Genomic DNA, 18254 nt, shown 5'->3' with positions numbered 1-18254 from the left:
TCCTCCACCCCCCGACCCCCCTCCCTGAAACTGCTGCTTTCATGCAATTAACATATTTGTAAACCAAGCTCTTCCTACCTAGGTGGGAAGAAAAAAAGAGGAACTAACTGCATTTGTAATGCATACTTAACCAAGTTCTGCATTGCAGCAGTAATGTCTGCTACTTGTATAATACCTATCTTTGAAGAGTGCCTGAGAAAATAAAACAGCTCGACAAAAAAAAAAAAAAAAAAAATCTTAAATTATCTCTCCTCAGATGGATCATTTGCAAAGATCACAAATCACATAATGTGTTAATTCAGCCTTGTTCGCCCCTTCTCGCCTTCATCTTCCACTTCTAGGTGTGAGCAAGGGACTGTCAGAGTTGGAAGAAGAAAATGTAATTCCTATCAAAGCGCCTGAGCAGAGAACAGCAGAATGCAGGGAAGAAAGGTACAAAGAGAAGAATGAACATCATATGGGTTACATACTTGTAAGCCATGGAGAAGATTCAACCCCAATGCCAGAGGCCAGTGAAGCCAGACAAAACACACCTGAATTAGAAGAGTTTCACACAGGTTCTGAAGACACAGGGCTGCGAGGAGCTCAGCTAGCAGGCTTCCCAGGTTCCTGTCAGCCTGCTTCCATAAATGAAAGAGAAGATCATTCTGTAGAGAAGATGTCTCCCAAAGGGGGTAAGAGATCATCTCTCGGGAGCCCTGGGCAAGACCCAAGCTGGATGGTCTTAGACCATAGTGAGGTTGGTGATCAGCCATTGGAAGCTAGGAACTCGAGGCTTGGATGCTCTGGCAAGGTCATAGAACTGATCTCTGATTGTGGCTTGGGCAAGGGTCCCCAAATGCAGGTTCTAGGAGGAGAGAAGCCTCTCGAATCTTTAGCACTAGAAGAGGCCCCTGGTCTGGGCAGCCAGTCACAGAAGAGCAAGAGCCGAGGCAGAGCCACCCCAGACGCAGTTATGTATCAGGCTGTCACCCATGACAATGAATGGGAAATGCTTCCACCACACCCTTCTCAGAAAAACAAGATCCATGAAACGGAATTGGAGGAGGAGACAGAGTTTCTTGAGCCCAAAACAAGGAAACTGAGACCGGACGGGTAAGCCAAAAGCCAGGTTTATTTTTTTTTTCTTGAAAATATTGTATTAGAATCTGGGGAAATGATGAGTGATTGTGAAATATGAGGAATAACTAGACAATAGGAGCTTTGCTACTATATATGGCAAAGCGTACCATCAGTAAAAGCAGCTGCTAAATAACCATAAAGATCTCGATGCTTTGTGTGTATTTTCAGCCAAAAAAACCCCCTTCGGTTTCCATTCAGAGTCTATACTTACCCTTCCTACTTACACTTACTCCACCTACTCAATACCTATTTTACTCTTAAACAGGCAGTTGAAACCAGAGAAGGGAGGTCACTGACATTTACTCATATAGTGCCAAGCAGCTTGCTCACATCATCTCATTTAATATTTACAACAACCCTGAGGTGGTAGGTATTATTACCTCTATTTTCCACATACTGGTGGTGGTGCCTGGAATTAGGTAACCAGAGTGAACACTCTGGAATTTGAAGATTTTTACCTCCAAAGCTAATACTTTTCCAGCAGACACGCTGCCTATCTCACACAAAGGGCAAATCTGGTTTTATGTGGTAGTAGGTAGCTTACTAGGAGGTTATGTGATACCTGACTTAGCCTAGGTGACAGCCTAGGAAGGCTAACTAAGGAGACTCCACAGCAGGCTCAAAATCTTAGTGTGAAACATTCACTCTCTGGCTGAAAAATTGGCAAGCAACCATCAAACTAGTGATTCATTCATTCATTCACCATCTGGTGTCTGAGAATCTGCTCTGTATGGAGTTTCTGGGTAGCCAGTGGATATATGGCAAGATGTCATGGAACAGGATGTCATCTCTGCCCTCAAGCTTTCTAGGCCCTGTTAACACCATGAAGGGTTGTTTGTTCCTCTTCATTTGTCCTGATAAAGCCCTCTTGCTCCCAAGGACAAAAGGGCAAATTGTGACAAGTGAAGGGGAAGATTATGTTTCCTCTTTAAAATGTAGTGGGAAAGAGATGTCTTTTTCCTACTCATTTTGGGAGTATAAAGGACGACGCATACCCCATACTCACTGTGAGTCAAAGAATCTGGATTCCAGCCTGGCTCCACCATTACTAGTTATGTATTTTGGGATTAACCCGAGACTTAAATTTCTCCATCCATAAAATTGGTGGCTTGGGCTGGAGGATCTCCGGCCTTCCTCATGTTCACATTTGTGCAAGCTTGATCATGTGTGAACAGAGTGTGTCTGGGAGAGCTTTGGTATTCATAAATTACATTTCTCCAGGAAAGGAGTAAGCAAACAAGAAAGAGCAACGGGTATATGAAGGGTTAGTAAAGTACCATAAAGAGTTAAAAGCTCAAATTCAAGTGCAGCTTCATAAATCCAGACCTTTTCAGTTGGTCTAATCTTTCTTTCTTCCTGTCAAGCTATTTCCTTCCAGAGAGACCCCAGATCCGTTATCAGAAAGAGAGTAGCAGATGGATCCCAGCAGCCCTGCTGGCATTGTTATAGATTGAGCTAAGAACTCAGGCATCCTCAAGTTGGCTGAGCTATTGTTTGGCTTCTTGTCTAAATTTTGCACATGCCCCTGCGATCCAACAGATGATACTGTTCAGTTGTGCCACTAGCCCTCTTTCTTCCAATAAGATTTCTTTGCTCATATTTTTCTGCTCAACCCCTGCAGTAATGACAATTTTCTCACAATTAGCGGAGGGCGCTGATTTTCCCACTGGCATTTGTATTACCTTTTGCATGAATAATTTACTCTGAATGTATTCGAAAAGTTCCCTCTGGGCTGGATTTTGAGAGGGGTACAGAGTTGTTGAAAACAGTGATTCTCTAAGTGGGGTCTTAAAACCAGAAGCCTCAGGGCGCCTGGCTGACTCAGTTGGCAGGACACTGGACTCTTGATCTTGGGGTTGTGACTTGAAGCCCCACGCTGGCGGTAGAGATTACTATAAAAAAAAAGTTAAAAAAATAAAACCAGCAGCCCCATTATCACTTGGGTGTTTGCTAGAAATGCAAATTGCTAACCCTACTCCATACTCTTCTTGAATCAAGACCTCCGGGTGGGGTCTAGCCATCTGTGCTTTAACAGGAGTAATTCTGATGCATGCTTAAGTTTGAGAACCTCTGGTCTAAAACATTCTCCCAACTCTCTGGGTGTTTTCAGATTTAGAAGGGAGTTAAACACAGGTAAAAAGGTAGCTAACAGTGTAACATGTCAATCACAGTAGCTAATGACCAACGTGTATATAAATATAAATAGCTCCCTGTCACGAGTATTTGCCATGAATGGGGTACTAAGCCCTGTGTGTGTACTACGTCACATTACCGTGGCAGGAATTCCACAAGGCAGGACACTGATGTTCAGAAAGTTGAATCACTTGGTCTGGTTTCTAGTTAGAAGGTGAAGAAGCTGGGACTTGAATTTACGTCTATGTCTACAGTGTGTGTTCATGCTAGTAAACCAAGAGAGGAGGCATCTGCCTAGGGCACCTTTACGGAGGAGGAACCAGAGGTGGCTTATTATCTACCTGCGAGTAGGAGGCAGAGTGCCTAGGGCCCCCAATATTGTAAAGGGCCCATGTGACACTATGGACTTTCTTTTAACATTTAAAGAACAAAAATGATTATACTCCTGTGTGGATTATATTTTCTTCTGCCAATGAAGATGTAAAATGAAGTTTTGGATTTTTTTTTTTAAATGAAGGAAAAAAGCCTGTGAAAGTACCAGTGCCTAAGGCCCACTAAAGTCAGAATGTGGCCCTGAGAGGTGTCATTCTAGATGAGCATTAAAGAAAGGTCATAATCTGGAAAGGCAAAGAAGAGGGTAAGAGGTTGGCCAAGCTGTCTAGGGAGAGGGAGATGAAGCAAACCATGGACACAGGAAGATGATCACAGAAGCAATATTAGATAGTCCTATTTTTCTGACTAAAAACTGGAAACATCTTCTGACACAGAATTTGGTCATAAGGCAGAAAAAATAAAATAAAATGAAATTTGGGCTTCAAAAACAGGAGTAGGCTGATGGTATATGCAATATGACATGCCAGCTACGAATTGGCTTCTTGCCCTCCCCTCCCCCAGCTGCACCCCCTCATTCAAGTTCTCACGCTGTTTTGAGAACAGCAAACCATATTTTTAAAATACCGAGGAAGCCTCCGAAGGTGGCTTTTCTCTTTGTACTTCACCAACTGTCTCTTGTTCACAAAACTTGTCATGGCGTGGGGAGAGAAACTCTCTTTGTTGAGATTTGCAGCACTATGTTCTGGTTCCTGGGATCAATCTTCCCTCTTCCCAGAGGCTTTGCCAACACCTTGGTCATCCTCCAGCTGTCAACTCACCAGTCCAGGATCACATACCAACTCTTGAGACAGTGGTGGCTACACCTGATCTTCTCATTGTGGTCACAGAGAACACCATCTGCACAGTAATCTGCACCACGCATAATTGCCTTAAAATCAAGAACCATTTGTAGGCTTATTTTAAAGAAGGCATGGTTGCAAGAATGTCATGTGAAAAAAAGGGTCATTTGATTCTGTACTAGTCAGGGTTCTCCAGGGAAACAGAGCCAATAAAAGCAATAGGAGATCTCCATCTATCTATTGATCCAGAGGGAGAGAGAAAGAGAGAGAGAGAGAAGTGATTTTAAGGAATTGGAATTGGGGATCCCTGGGTGGCACAGCGGTTTGGCGCCTGCCTTTGGCCCAGGGCGTGGTCCTGGAGACCCGGGATCAAGTCCCACATCGCGCTCCCGGTGCATGGAGCCTGCTTCTCCCTCTGCCTATGTCTCTGCCTCTCTCTCTTTCTCTCTCTGTGACTATCATAAATAAATAAAAATTAAAAAAAAAAAAGGAATTGGAATTGGCTCACCCAGGTATAAGGCTCACCCTGAAATCTAGGATATGCCAGTGGGCTAGAAACTCAAACAAGAGTTGTTGCAGTCTTCAGTCTGAATTCTGCAGGACAGCGGGCTGGAAACTGAGGCAGAGTCTTTGTGTTGCAGACTTGAGGAGAGTTCTTTCTTTTTCAGGCAGCTCCAGACCTTGATCCTAAGGCCTTTAACTGATTAGTCCAGCTCCTCCATTCTCACCTCCCACATTCTGGAGGATAATCTGTCTTACTCCAATACTGCCGATCTCAGTGCTAATCACATGTAAATAACACCATCACAGCAACATCTAGACTGGTGTTGGACCAAATAACTGGGCACCACAGCCTAGCCAAGTTACAAATAATATTAATAATCGTAGGTTATATTCAAAAAGCTTGAACTAGCTACGTACTAGGTGAATGTGAAACCATTAACATTTGTAAACTCACCACCATCTAAATGATATAAAAAGTAGGTTGATCCATATACAAATATACTGGCTTTTTCTGGATGTGGGGTAAGGAAATAGCTGTGTTGGGTGATAAATGGAAATAATTTCCAAGAGGAGGAGGTAAACTGACTGTACATGTCTGATGTCTCGTAGATAAACGCAAGGGTGGGCGGCAGGGCAGTGACAGGGGCAGGGGGGGAGCAGGGGAGCTCTGGCACATGTGCTTTTGAAATATTTAGAAATAACCTGATCCTTTTATTTGTGGAGCTATGGCTTGTCTTCTGGCTCTGTGAGATGAGTTATTTGGAACTCCCTAAAATAAAAAATAATCTTCAAGCACAATATATGTCATATTCCACACAACCTGCTTCTTATGATCATCTCTGTGCATTCTTTCTTTTTAAATTAGTAACGTTGGCCCTTTTTTTCTGACAAGACTGTGGGAAGTAACTCCCTTTTCTCTCTGAGTGACACCATTAAATCTTTGTACAGTTTTCGAAGACCCTCTAAAACCAGACTTTTTCTGTCAGTGACTTACGGTTGAGGAATTAGTACATTGGGTTGTAAGCCCATGTGAATGCTGAAAATGGAAAACAGGTAAAGAAATAATCTGTCGACTCTTTCTTTCAGTGTTGGGTAACTGTATGTTTGGTCACTCTGAAGAATCAGGTTCTTTGAGTGCATACTACCCCCTCTGGGTCTTGCTATTTGGATGGGCCGTATCCCAGTTCCAATCATTCGCCCTTTCTCTGAGGCAAGTTGATACTTCATCAACTATAGCGTTCCTGTGTTTATTCACGGTTATTTGGCTTTGCCCTGAACCAAATCTGGAAGACCAAACTTGGCACTGACTCTGTGTTCATTTATTTTTGTAATTATATTTGATCACTTGGTGTGTTATGTTTGGTGGCTTGGTGATGATAATTAGATAGCATTCAAACGTTCTTTAAATTCACTCTTTAAAAAAAAAAAAAGAAAAAAGAAAAAAATCGCTCTTTAACTCAGGCCCAAAGTCTCCTTTTTTGGGGAAAAAACAAAAAACAAAACACAACTCTAAAAAATTATTTATTTATTTATTTATTTATTTATTTATTTATTTATTTATTTAAAGTGTCTCCCCATCAGCCCCTGCTACCTGTCCACTTCTGGCCAGCCCTACCCAGAAGAGACTTCAAATAAGTCTGGTCCACCCAATCACCATTTGAGATCGACAGGGCAAGTTTTATTATCCCTACTTCATAGATAAACACACCATCTCCGTCCAGAAATGAGAAAATAGTAACATAAGGACTTGAACTCCTGTCTTCTCCCTTCCAGCCCAGGGCTTGTCAATAAGACAAGACAGAGGGAATGCCTGGGTGGCTCAGTGGTTGAGCGTCTGCCGTTGGCTCAGGGCATGATCCTGGACTCCTGGGATGGAGTCCCACATCAGACTGCTTGCAGGGAGCCTGCTTCTCCCTCTGCCTGTGTCTCTGCCTCTCTCTCTCTGTGTCTCTCATGAGTAAATAAATAAAATCAATGTATTACAATGTATTCTATAGGTTGATGTATTTCTTCCTCTTCTCTCATTGCCGCATTGAGAGGCACATCAGGTTTAATAGCCAAAATTCTCAGTGTTATTTGGAGAATAACTGAATCAGAACTCGCCTCTGATGCATCACACTGTCATGTGAGCCCTCCCCATGCCTGAATATATTTTACACCACAGCTAATTTATAACACTTTTACTGCCGTGTCAGTGGGCTCCTCCCTATCTGTGGTTTGTGGGGCCACCTCGAGTGGGCCAGAGGCCAGAGGGAGGTGAGGGAATCAAAGCCCCTCCGTGTACATCTAAGTTTTCCAAATATTTTTAGATGTGGTATTTTGTGGTAAAGGATTTTATAGCAAGAGAAGGCCATGAACACCATGACGAGGTGGTACAAGTCATCTGTGCTGTGGGAGGAACACCCACAGAGTAGCCCTTTTGTGTTGTGTTGGCTTCTGGTTTGAGGAAGAATTCAAGGTATCTCTCCAGCTGGAATGGTGAAATGTCAAAACTAATGTCAGGAAGAAAAAAAAAAAAAGGACTTCCATGAAAATTGATGGCATTTGAGGAAGACCAGAAGTCATGGCTTACAAAAACAGGATATGTCAGTCTATCAGGGACCCAGCAGGAAGGAGAGGACATTCAAATGAGGGTATTTCGAGAGATATTTAATAAAGGAAGTATTTACAAAGATGGAAGCAAAGTGTGAGGAACTCACAAGGAATGGTGTAGTGGCTCAGGAATAAAAACAGTAGATCTGTTAGCATTTCTAGGCCTCAGGGGCAAGGAGAGGGTGATTTCCAGAAACCAGCACAAGAATTTCAGTTTTCCTGACAACAGCAGTAGCCTAGGGGCACTGCTGAGGGGCACAGCCAGACAGTGGCATTCCCACAGGGAGGAAGCCAGGGGCATGCAAATCCTTGCCTCCCCACTTCTTCCCTCTGGACTCCCAGCAGGACCGCCAAAACAAAGTGGAATTCAGAGTGGGAGGGAGCCTCCTGGGGCAGAGAGCGCAAGGTGGAGAAAGTAAAAGTGTGAAGCTGAAAGCACACAGATGTTATTCAGCCCGGCTGGCTCCATTAGAAAGGAGTGACACCTCAGCTTCTGAAAAGTGTATTGAGCTATGTTAACATGCAGGATCATTAACTATTCCTCCAGTGTGTTGGAGGATCTATTTCTACGATCCACAGGAGAGTTCCTTTAGAAGAAAAGCTGTCAAAAAGTCACCACAGGATTGGGTCATGCTTTGTAGAAATCCAGGCTGCACTAATGGAAGAAATTAGAAGGCTACCTTCCTTCTATTTTATCTGTTGGTTAAGGGATGCGGCTTCTTTTCATTGTCAACATAAGAGAGTTTTGTTCTAGGTAATGGCTTGACAGTAAAATTTTTAATCCATCCCCATAAACCATCTCAAAATGTTGATCAACTCCAAATCAAAAGTTATGAAGATCAAATGAGAAATATATAGTGCATATGCTTCTTTACATGTCCCATAATCTGCCCAGGGTTAAGCCCAAACCAGCAGAGAACTATGCACTTGTCCCAAGTTGCAGAGGATACCATGAAGTTTTCTTTATGCTAATTATTTTTGTTGTCTGCCATTGGCTCACTTAGGTCAGTGCAGTGAAACTCATCTCTGTGCCAAGGATACTGTTGAGAGCGTGATTCCCTTCCTTTCCCTCCCCTCCTCCCCTTTCTTCCCTTCCCTTCCCTTCTTTTTTTGAGAGAATGATTTTCTAATCAGAGTACTTGTGCCCTCACGAGCAAATTCAATCTAGTCTCCATCTTGACTATTAAGGAATGTGACTTCCTTTAATTAATAACATTTATATAATTGCTTATGTTTATCCTTTTGACTTGGCTCCTTGAAAGCTTACATTTCACAAAGTTATCACTCACCTGAATCAAATGTATAAAATTCTGGAATATGTAATGTATTATATTTGCCCAAGTTGTAACTCCGTAATGTGATCCTATCACTATTTTTCTTTTCAAGCTATTTTTAAGTCATGTGATGGTGGTAGGTTTTTACATTTCTACCAACATTGCCTTAAAGTGGAATTATAAATAAGTGCATATATCCTCTTCATAGAACCATTCATGGTTCCCCTGAAGAGGCTTTTTTCCCTTGTTTTTTGCTCTTATATTAGCACCTCTTTTAATTCTTTGCTCTCCCTCCCTTCTATTTTCTGCACATTAAAATTCTACTTTTCATTTCAGACCGACACCAAATGCCTCTTCCTTCCTAAAACATTCTTTGGTCTTTTCGAGCAGAAGGAAGCCCTCTCTCTCTCCTGATCTTCCTATACTTTGCACCTGTTTTGTGGCCTTCCTCACATTCTGCCTCTTGTTGTATTCATTAGAATCTCTCTTATTGATGTACCTGGATGGAAGCCACTTGAAGCTGTGGTTAGGGCATATGCATCTTTATTTCCTGTACTGCTGCAAACAGCATTTATATTCATGAAGTTATGGCTTAAAGTCAAATATTAACTGAAGGGCGATAGCAAAGTCATTTAAATGAGTGAATCTTAGAAACTGTAGTGGAGAGTCTAATTTCCTTCCGCCATTCAGAATCATTTAGATTTTCATAAATGAGCCTGGCCTGTGATTTTCCTTCCTCATCTGGCTCTTGTCTAGCTGGGAATCAGAGTTATAGTAGCACCATAAAACAAACTAGGGAAACTTCTCCCTTTTTTCTCTTCTTTGGGATAACTTGTATAATCCAGGGGATCATCTAATACAAGAGGATTAGGTAATATTTCTTGAACTTGTCTGTGCCTGCTGCTTATTTGGAAGGAAAGATTTTCTTTACTACTCATGTGATTTCTTAATGATTACTATTTAGGGTTTCTAATTCTTCCTGTGTCAACTCTGCTATTCAGTATTCTTTCTAGAAAATTGTTCATTTCATCAGTTTTCAAAATTTTCATAGTAAGTTCATAATGGAACTATGAGTTCATACAGTGCCATGATGCTCACATCTCCCTACTGCTAACTTAATAGTTCCAGTCTAAGAGGGAAATTGGAGACTGGAATTACTTGTCAGACCTGGATCTTTCATCTAACATTATTGGATGTGGCCTCCTCAACTTCTTTTAATAACCTAGCTGAGTATAATGACCTCTCCAAGCCCTAGTATCCTTTTAGTCCAGCACACACACACACACACACACACACACACACATACACACACCACTCCACTCAACCTTACATGGCAACCTTGCTCTGGTCGCCCACAAGGATCCTTCAAGTACACTCCAGTCTCCTCCTGTCAATCTGGTTCTACAACCCCATATTCTGCTCACTGGCTTGAGTGAGGCCTTTCAAATGTAAATATCTTCCTTTCACTACTCACTTTCTTAAAATTCTCCTATGTCATCTCATTGATTTTAGAATACAATTCTGATTCTTCTTTTTAAGATTTTTTAAAAAAGATTTTATTTATTTACTCATGAGAGACACAGAGAGAGAGGGAGGCAGAGACACAGGCAGAGGGAGAAGCAGGCTCTATGCAGGGGGCCTGATGCAGGACCCGATCCTGAGACTCCAGGATCATGCCCTGGGCCAAAGGCAGGTGCTAAAACTGCTGAGCCACTGATATGGAGATTGATTAAATCTCCAGTTCTGATTCTTTACTACAGCCTGTGAGGCCCTATGTGTCCTAGTCCCTGCTTACATTTCTGGTTGCTAAGAGTGCTGTCTCCATCAGCCCTCAGGCTTGCACATCAGACCATTTCCAATTCAGTGATTTGGCACCAGCTGTACTCTCCATCTAGAATTCTCTCGACATGGCTGCCTTGTTCTTATAATTCATGCCTTCCCACAGAGCTCTTTCTTCTATTCACACAATGTCACTCTGGGGCAGATGCTCCTGGCATCTAATGGGTGAAGGCCTTGGAGGCTGCTACATATCCTACAACACATAAGAGAGCCCCTCACAGCAAAGGATTACCCAGCCCTAAGTGTCAGTATTGCTAAGGCTGAGAACCCTGCTCTTCCCACTGCCCTGTTTTACTTTCTTCTGTTTGTTTAGTGAATTTTGTTCCGTCTCCACATGTGAGAATGTACTCTCCAGGAAAGTAGTTGCCACATATTAGGTGCCCCATAAATAGCCTGGTTGAACAAGTGGCAAAGAAAGCCAAGTTGTTCCAACATAATTTGCTTTTAATGAAACGGATAATTTCTGGTGTTCGCTGCTTCCTTTTCCAAGGGACACGTGGCAAATTTAGTTTGGGAGTGACTTGGTTCCGGCTATAACAAATTGCCATAGATTAGGTGGCTTATAAACTAGAGAAATTTATTTCCCACAGCTCTGGAGGCTAGAAATCTGAAATCACGGTGGCAGGAAGGTCAAGTACTGATGAGAGTCCTCTCCTTGGTTGCAGACTGTCAGCTTCTCATTGTATCCTCACATAGCAATGGAAAGAGCAAGAAAGCTCTCCAGGGTCCTTTGAGAAGGCCACTAATTCTGCTCATGAGGACTCCACTCTCAAAACCTCATTTAATCCTAATTATTTCCTCAAAGCTTCACCTCCTAATAACATCACATGAGGGCAGGGATGAATTTGGTGGGGGATAGGAGCATTCAGTTTGTAACAGGGAGATCTTTTCAGGTGTTGCAAATTCCGTCTTTCCCCTTCTTTTGAAATTTGAGACCATAATTACCTATTTTTAGTGTCCTTGTACTTCCACTAGAATACAGTTCCTTCAAGATTCTTATAGCCTTTCAGTTTTCTTAAAGGGTTATTATCCACTTCCCTCACCCTCATGCAGACAAGAAGGTGCACCTGTCTACTTTGCCTATACCAGTTTGTCCAGAGAAGAATACTTCTGCTTCCTTAGTCATCTGTCATACCATCAATTCATGTAACAGTTGACAGTATATATCTTCAAAGACCTTTTCTATTCTTATTTTTTAACCTTAATTTATTAAATAATGAGTTGGATGTATTGGGCTCTCAAAGCATAACTCTCCTGGAGAATTTGACATCTACCACACTGTCTTCATTTATCTAATGAGCGCAATGAATACAACAATACACTTACTCAAGTGCCCAACTGACTCTGAGTTAGGTTTTGCCCTGGCACAGTCTGAGACAACATCCTACAAGACAAAAGGAAACATTATTTCTGAAAACAGATGTCCCACATTTCCCCATTTAATGAAGCGCCCCTTAAATTTGTAAAGGTATCTCTGATTGACCTGATGATTTAATCAATCTCCATATCAGCTGCTGACTTCTAAAACAGATTATTAAATGGATTTAGTTACTGTGGTGTCTGTTCTACAACACTCAACTCCTCTTTCTGTACCCTCCAGCATCTACTTTCTTTTCACCTGATAAGGGGAACTCCTTCTAATGAGCCAGCACTTCACAAAGATAAGATCCCCATTTTTAGCCTTCAGCCTGATACTCAGGGTACAACCAGATCTAAAGCCATCTATTCTTCCCTGCTGGTTTTGGCTCATCTTGGCTTTGGGAAATGCACTGACACTTTTGCTGAACCTCTGCCAGTCGGTAACCCTGCTAGTCACATCTTCCTGATGCCTGCCCTGCTTTGGTCTCCTCTATGGCCGAAAGGTAAATGGCACATGAGAAATTATTTCTGAAGAATTCTGCAGGCTTTTAGTTTATTTTTTAAAATATTTTTTAAATTCATTCATGAGAGACAGAGAGAAAGAGAGAGAGAGAGAGGCAGAGACACAGGCAGAGGGAGAAGCAGGCTCCATGCAGGAAGCCCGATGCGGTACTCGATCCCAGGACCCCAGGATCACGCCCCAGGCCAAAGGCAGGCGCCAAACTGCTGAGCCATCCAGGAATCCCCTAGTTTATTTTTTCATAAGATTTTATTTCTTTATTTTAAAGAAGGGAAGCACACAAGCAGGGGGCAGGGGGAAGAACAGAGGGAGAGGGACAAGCAGATTGCACTGAGCACAGAGCCCCAAGCAGATCTTGATCTCATGACCCTGAGATCATGACCTGAGGCAAAAATAGGAGTCGGATGTTTAACCAACTGAACCACCGAGGCACCCATGTGGGCTTTTAGTTTAAATAAAGATAATAAAAAATTTGCTTCTTCCTCTTCTTTCCCGACTGCCCTCCTACCACCCCCAACAGCCATGGTGAGGAAAGAAATGCCCTTCATTTTAAAAATAGGAGATAACATTTCTCAAGTACTTACCATGGCCAGGTCCTCTGCTGAGTAATTCAGTTTCCTGTTTTATTAGTGGTAGGTCAATTGGGATAGACCTAAAACCACCCTATCCCCCTATTAGGCCCGTCCCCCCAGCCCCACTCCCACCAAAAAAACCTAAAAGGTTATGTAACATGGAACTCTGATCAATCCAGTTCTGAGGGTGGTACCCACAGCTACTTTTTGCATTGACATTTTGCCTGATGGTGATCAGAAGTCTTTGGTTTATCTGACAATATTTTTTTTCTTTGAAGAGCAAACAAATGAATGCATGCCTAGCATGTACACTTTTCATTCCTATTTCATATACCTTAACTATGTCAAATATTTCTGTCAGCATTTTTAGAATTAAGAATTGTATTAGTAGCTAACACTTACTGTGAGTTGATTTTAACCTAAACTCTTGAAGATTTCTACCTAGATGATCTTTCTTTAAAGTGCCATTATTATTATTATCCACCTGTGAATCGGTGATCTGAGGCACCAGGCACTTTAGTAGGTAGTGCGAACTTGCTAATAAATAGAAGTTAAATTCAAACTCTGGGACCTCTGACTGCAGAGTCCACATACTTTATGGCCCCACGCCTCTGTCTTCCAATAGCCAGAGCTGTGTGGATTTTGCACAAACATCATAACCGTCTCTGGAACCTCCAATTGGATTTGTTTATACATATCACCATGCTTCCAAAGTCCATTTTATTACGGTTGTAACCATTATCCATGAAAAGAAAATAATCACGTTGCCATCTTACTGGGTGTGCTGTGAAGTTACAGGATTTTTTTTTTTAAAGATGTTTCAGGGGAACTAGATTCCTTCCAACCTGTGCTCTGAGCCCATTCACATCCAATCTCTCTCAGGCACAGGGGTGGCAGCAGTTTTTCCCAGCAGACATGAAAATCAGGGTGGATTTTGTGATTCCACAACCTGGATGAAAGAGTAGTTTATGCTCCCCGACGAAACTCTGCACAGCCCGGGCTCCATCCCCCAGCCCGAGAGCACCAGTGGTGCGGGCTCACTGGGTGATCTGGGAGGCAGGTGATCATCCTTATTTAGATGTGCCAGTGGTCACGTGAGCAGAAAATGGAGGCGAATGTGTATTCCCAGTTAACTGCTCCAGAAGGGAGATGCTGAGGAGCTGGAGCCGAGCATCCTCGCCCTCCGGGTAGCCGGCCTCCTCGCATCCTCAGGAGGTAGGTGGGTCTGGTGCGGCTCTGGGAGGATCGGGTGTCTGCAGGACAGATCGCCATGGGGAGTGTGGTTCTGGAGGACCGGTCTATTGCTGCTGGGAACTTGGAGGGGGGGTGAGGAGGAGGAGGAGGAGGAGGGGTGCGGGGCTCTGCCCAGCCCCTCGCCCGGGACTGCTGGCAGCTGCCTTTCACTCTGTACTCACTCCGACTGGAAAGCCTTGTGGTCTTTGACGCTGTCCCCTGCCCCTCCCTTGGCGGCCAGGTAATTAGGCAACACAGACTCTGCACAACTCGAAACACTTTGTGTTCCTTTATGTCGCTGCTGAAAATGGAGATAGAGAATCAAAAGAAGTGACAGGTTTTTTTTTGTTTTTTTTTTTTTTCAAACTGTTTAGGACTCTCGCCTAGTGGATATTACCGTGTCTGTTTGACGAGCGGAGTGGCCCTGGTACAGTGGCATTTTTAGTTCTTATATTATTGCTGATTGTTGCCGAAGCTAGTAACATACACTTCTCTCTTTTTCTTTTTCCTCTCTCTCTAGTGAATCTTGTAATCTTTAAGTCTTACCTGAGTTGTAAGCCGCAGAAATAGGTCATCCTCAAAAAATGGGCTTGTGTTGTGCTCTACCACCTTCTCAAAATCCGGAGATAAAATATGCTATGTACAGAATCTCACTATGTCACTGAGAAGCTAAGTTAAATGAGAAACTAGAACAGAACGACCACCTGGTCAATTCCAAACAAGAAATACATCGATTATTGAATTCCTCCCTCTGGATCCCTCTGTGGAGACCGAAAAACAAAACTATGGACTCCCACCGGCGAGGGATTTAAAGTCTGATTCTTCCTGGGATTGGGGGATTCTTGATTCCTGAGATCACTATGATTCTTACTGGTGTTGGTGATTCAAGGGTGAGGGGACATCATCTGTGTAAACTGGCCCCTTCTTTCGTAAGAACCCTTGACATGGTGTCAGTCTTGGGCGAGCCTCTGTGAGCGAGCACAGCTTCCAGGCTCACCTCCTACCGGAGGGCTGCCCCAGGCCACTCCCATAAAGGGAAATGGGAGCTGCCGCTGAATCAGGCCACTTCGAAATGTTCAATTTGATGAAAGTTTTCTTAGCATCTTAATCGATGATATTTGCAGCGTGTAGTGTATAATCTGGAATCGTTAGATTAAAATTCCTGGTGCTAAAAAAAAAATGACCCTTGAAATTTCTCTTAAGTGATAAGAGAGACTTCCTATCTGGGAGGAAGACACTGTAATTTATTAGTAAATTACACATATTCAGGCCAGTGAAAGCTTTCTACTTTAAAATGCTTGAATCTTGCTTTGCAACTCAAAGACAAATCAAGTAAGATGAGGCTGACGTCCTTCGAAATTAACTGAATCTAAGCATCCCCAAGAGATTTTGCTTTGTAATGCAGAGTAATCTTTAGGTCACTAAATAAGATGTAAAGCTTCAAAGGTACTTAAGGATAATAAGCTAGAGTCTCTTTTGTATTAAAGAGAAGCTAAACTGACTTTTTTCATGGTGAGGCTGTCTTTGGTATATCCTGGTGAATTTCCTTTTACATTCTGTTTGGTCTTTCATTAAGGAAAGATTTATCTCTTATTAAAGGATCATAATACTTCCTTGACCTTTAGACTTCATACTTTCCAGTTAGCGAGAAGACAAGGTGTGGGATTTTCCTATAGGTTCGGGTACTAATATAATTTATGATGGGAGCGTGAGTTCAAGTATAGCAAATAAAAGCTTATTTTTTTTTCTTTTTACCCTGTCTAGAATTGCTTGCCCTGTGTTTGACTTGTCAAGATCTTGTAGATAGAGGCTTTACAAGAATCAACTTCCTGCTAGAGAAATAGTTGAATTTGCGATGGGTTTTCCATTTTTAAAATCAATTCCAGTTAATAGTATAGCTGGGGGAAAGAGGCAAAGGGAAGAAGGGGCAGAGAGAAAAGCAATGAAAGACAGATTCTGTCCCTGGTACCCTGCTGACAAAGAGTTGACAAAGAACATTTGAATACAGGTCCTTCTTTAATAATGGCAGGAATCGTGGGGGTCTTAGGGGGATAGGTGTGCAAGAGGGGTGTAGGAGAACAGGAGGGCAGGAGTGGGTGCCCCCTGTCTGAGCACCATTATCATTTGAGGGCTCTGGTAAGCCATTTACCTATTATTTTGATAGTTTCCTGATTCTCTCTATTGTTCTTATATCCTGAGTTTCAACTGTCAGGATAATAGAAGCTGAAAAAAAATCTTAGAATTCATTTTCACTCACTTCTTCAGTTTACAGGCAAAAAAAAAAAAAGAAAGAAAAAGAACCCTGGTTACAGTGAGGGGATTGGCTCAAGGTCACAGTCAGTGACTAGCTGAGATCAGGACCAAGAGGCCTAGCTCTTGACCTTGTGCTATTTCCTTGCATCCTTATCAGAAGCCTCTAGCAAAATCTAGTCCATACATTTGAAGTTCCGAGAGCTAAAAAATAAAAAAACAAAAAACCACAAACACACACAAAAAAACCTACCAGTCTTCTGTTTTAAGGATAAGGTGGTATTTCCTAATTCCTTTACAACCCTAAAAATTGGGGGGAAATGTGAAAAAAATTGGGGAGAAATATAACTGAATGCCACTCTCAGAGCTTGTGCAAGTATGATGAGCAAGATGCTATCCCTCAGGACTGCATGCAAAGCAAAAGTAATCAAGATGCAGTCTCTCCCCTCACCCTAGTGGGAAGAAGAAGGTAAAACAAATGGCTTGCAAAAGGGAATGAAGTCAGTTCCATAAGATGTGTAACAGTGGAACTCTGGGCCCTTAAATGTGGGAAGGCCTTGCTCTTTGTCCTTGGTTGTGAAGGAGCATGTAGAGAATTAATGGATAAAGTAGATTCCATAGTTGGGGGAAAGAGCACTTCAGCAGGAGAGAAATAAACCAAGCTATTAGAGACAGGAGATCTGTCAGTCAGACTTGGGAAGCTAGTAGCTCATCTTGTCTGCAAAGTAGGGCATTTGGGGTCCCTAAGGGGGAATTGATCCAAATGCTGAGAGCCCTGAGGGTGAACCATAGGAGCTTGTGTCCTATGTATTGGCAGTGGGAAGCCAAGGTTTTCTGAGCTGGGTGTTGTGATTGGCAATGGACTAGCACTGGTGTGGGAGAGATGGGAAGCGAGGTGGGAGGTGCTTGTCCACTTGAGACATTATAGAGGCTGGAACTGTGCATAGGGTAGAAAGAAAGGAGGTGATCCCAGAAGGCAGACATAGAAGAGAGGTAGAGTGCTTGAAAACTGAGGGAGACGTGTCTGGAGAAGAGTTGGCACATCCCGTAATAGGTTATCATTTCACTTCCCAGGACTGAGAATCTGTAGCCTTGCTGCACTTGATGCAAGTTAACATGAGCAAGGTGAAGAAAGCATGAAGGCCTCCCATCCGAAGAAGATAGAGCCAGCTGTGGTGAAAGCACTTGCAGAAAGCTAAATCCACATCTGATTAGTCAGCATGAGGTCATGGTCCCATGCTGGTCCATGGTTTCCATGACTACATTTAACCACTGTTGCCAAGAACAGACCTGTGAGCCTTGTAGCTACTGAGGTGTACCTACTGGGGTGAGACCTGAAGGGGATGGGGACATTCTCCTCTCCATGTCCTCTTCCCTACAGGGTAGTGGCCAACTCTAATTATACAAGGAGAGGAAGGAGAAATCCCAGTTTAAAGATAGGAATCAGGCCAAATGGTGCCCCTGACAAGCTCCAAGAAGATCCTGACTCATAGAGAGGAAGAAAGAATAAATCCTGATTGTGGGTTTGAGGGCTGAGGGCAAAGGGGGTAGAAAGGGAATAGGAATGCTCAGATGTCATCTATCCCAGCCAGCCCACCCACCAGGTCCAGCTCAAATGCAACCTCTTGTCTGGAGTTTCTAGGTTCACGGACTCTATGTCCTCAGTTGGAGGAATTATTCCTTC

At 42.8% G+C, this 18254-nt stretch overlaps 1 protein-coding gene across 7 annotated transcripts in view; it reads left to right on the top strand.

The window, feature by feature from the left end:
• PRUNE2 (prune homolog 2 with BCH domain) overlaps positions 1–18254 on the top strand; it is a 258654-nt gene that overhangs the window by 180987 nt on the left and 59413 nt on the right. For 6 of the 7 annotated variants that reach the window (XR_012002387.1, XM_072762669.1, XM_072762667.1 and 3 more), the window contains exon 9: positions 342–1095. Coding sequence is in view for 5 of the 7 variants with exons in the window: in XM_072762669.1 (XP_072618770.1) it covers positions 342–1095 (754 nt within the window). In the remaining 2 variants the exon portion in view is untranslated. Of the gene's footprint in view, positions 1–341; positions 1096–13814; positions 14303–18254 lie in introns of those variants that run through there. The other variant, XM_072762673.1, reaches the window with a different exon arrangement.

Source organism: Vulpes vulpes, chromosome 1, assembly GCF_048418805.1.
Source record: "Vulpes vulpes isolate BD-2025 chromosome 1, VulVul3, whole genome shotgun sequence".
Classification (NCBI taxonomy): Eukaryota; Metazoa; Chordata; class Mammalia; order Carnivora; family Canidae; genus Vulpes; species Vulpes vulpes.
The sequence above is the reverse complement of the archived record's forward strand: the minus strand, read 5'-3'. Positions and strand labels throughout refer to the sequence as shown.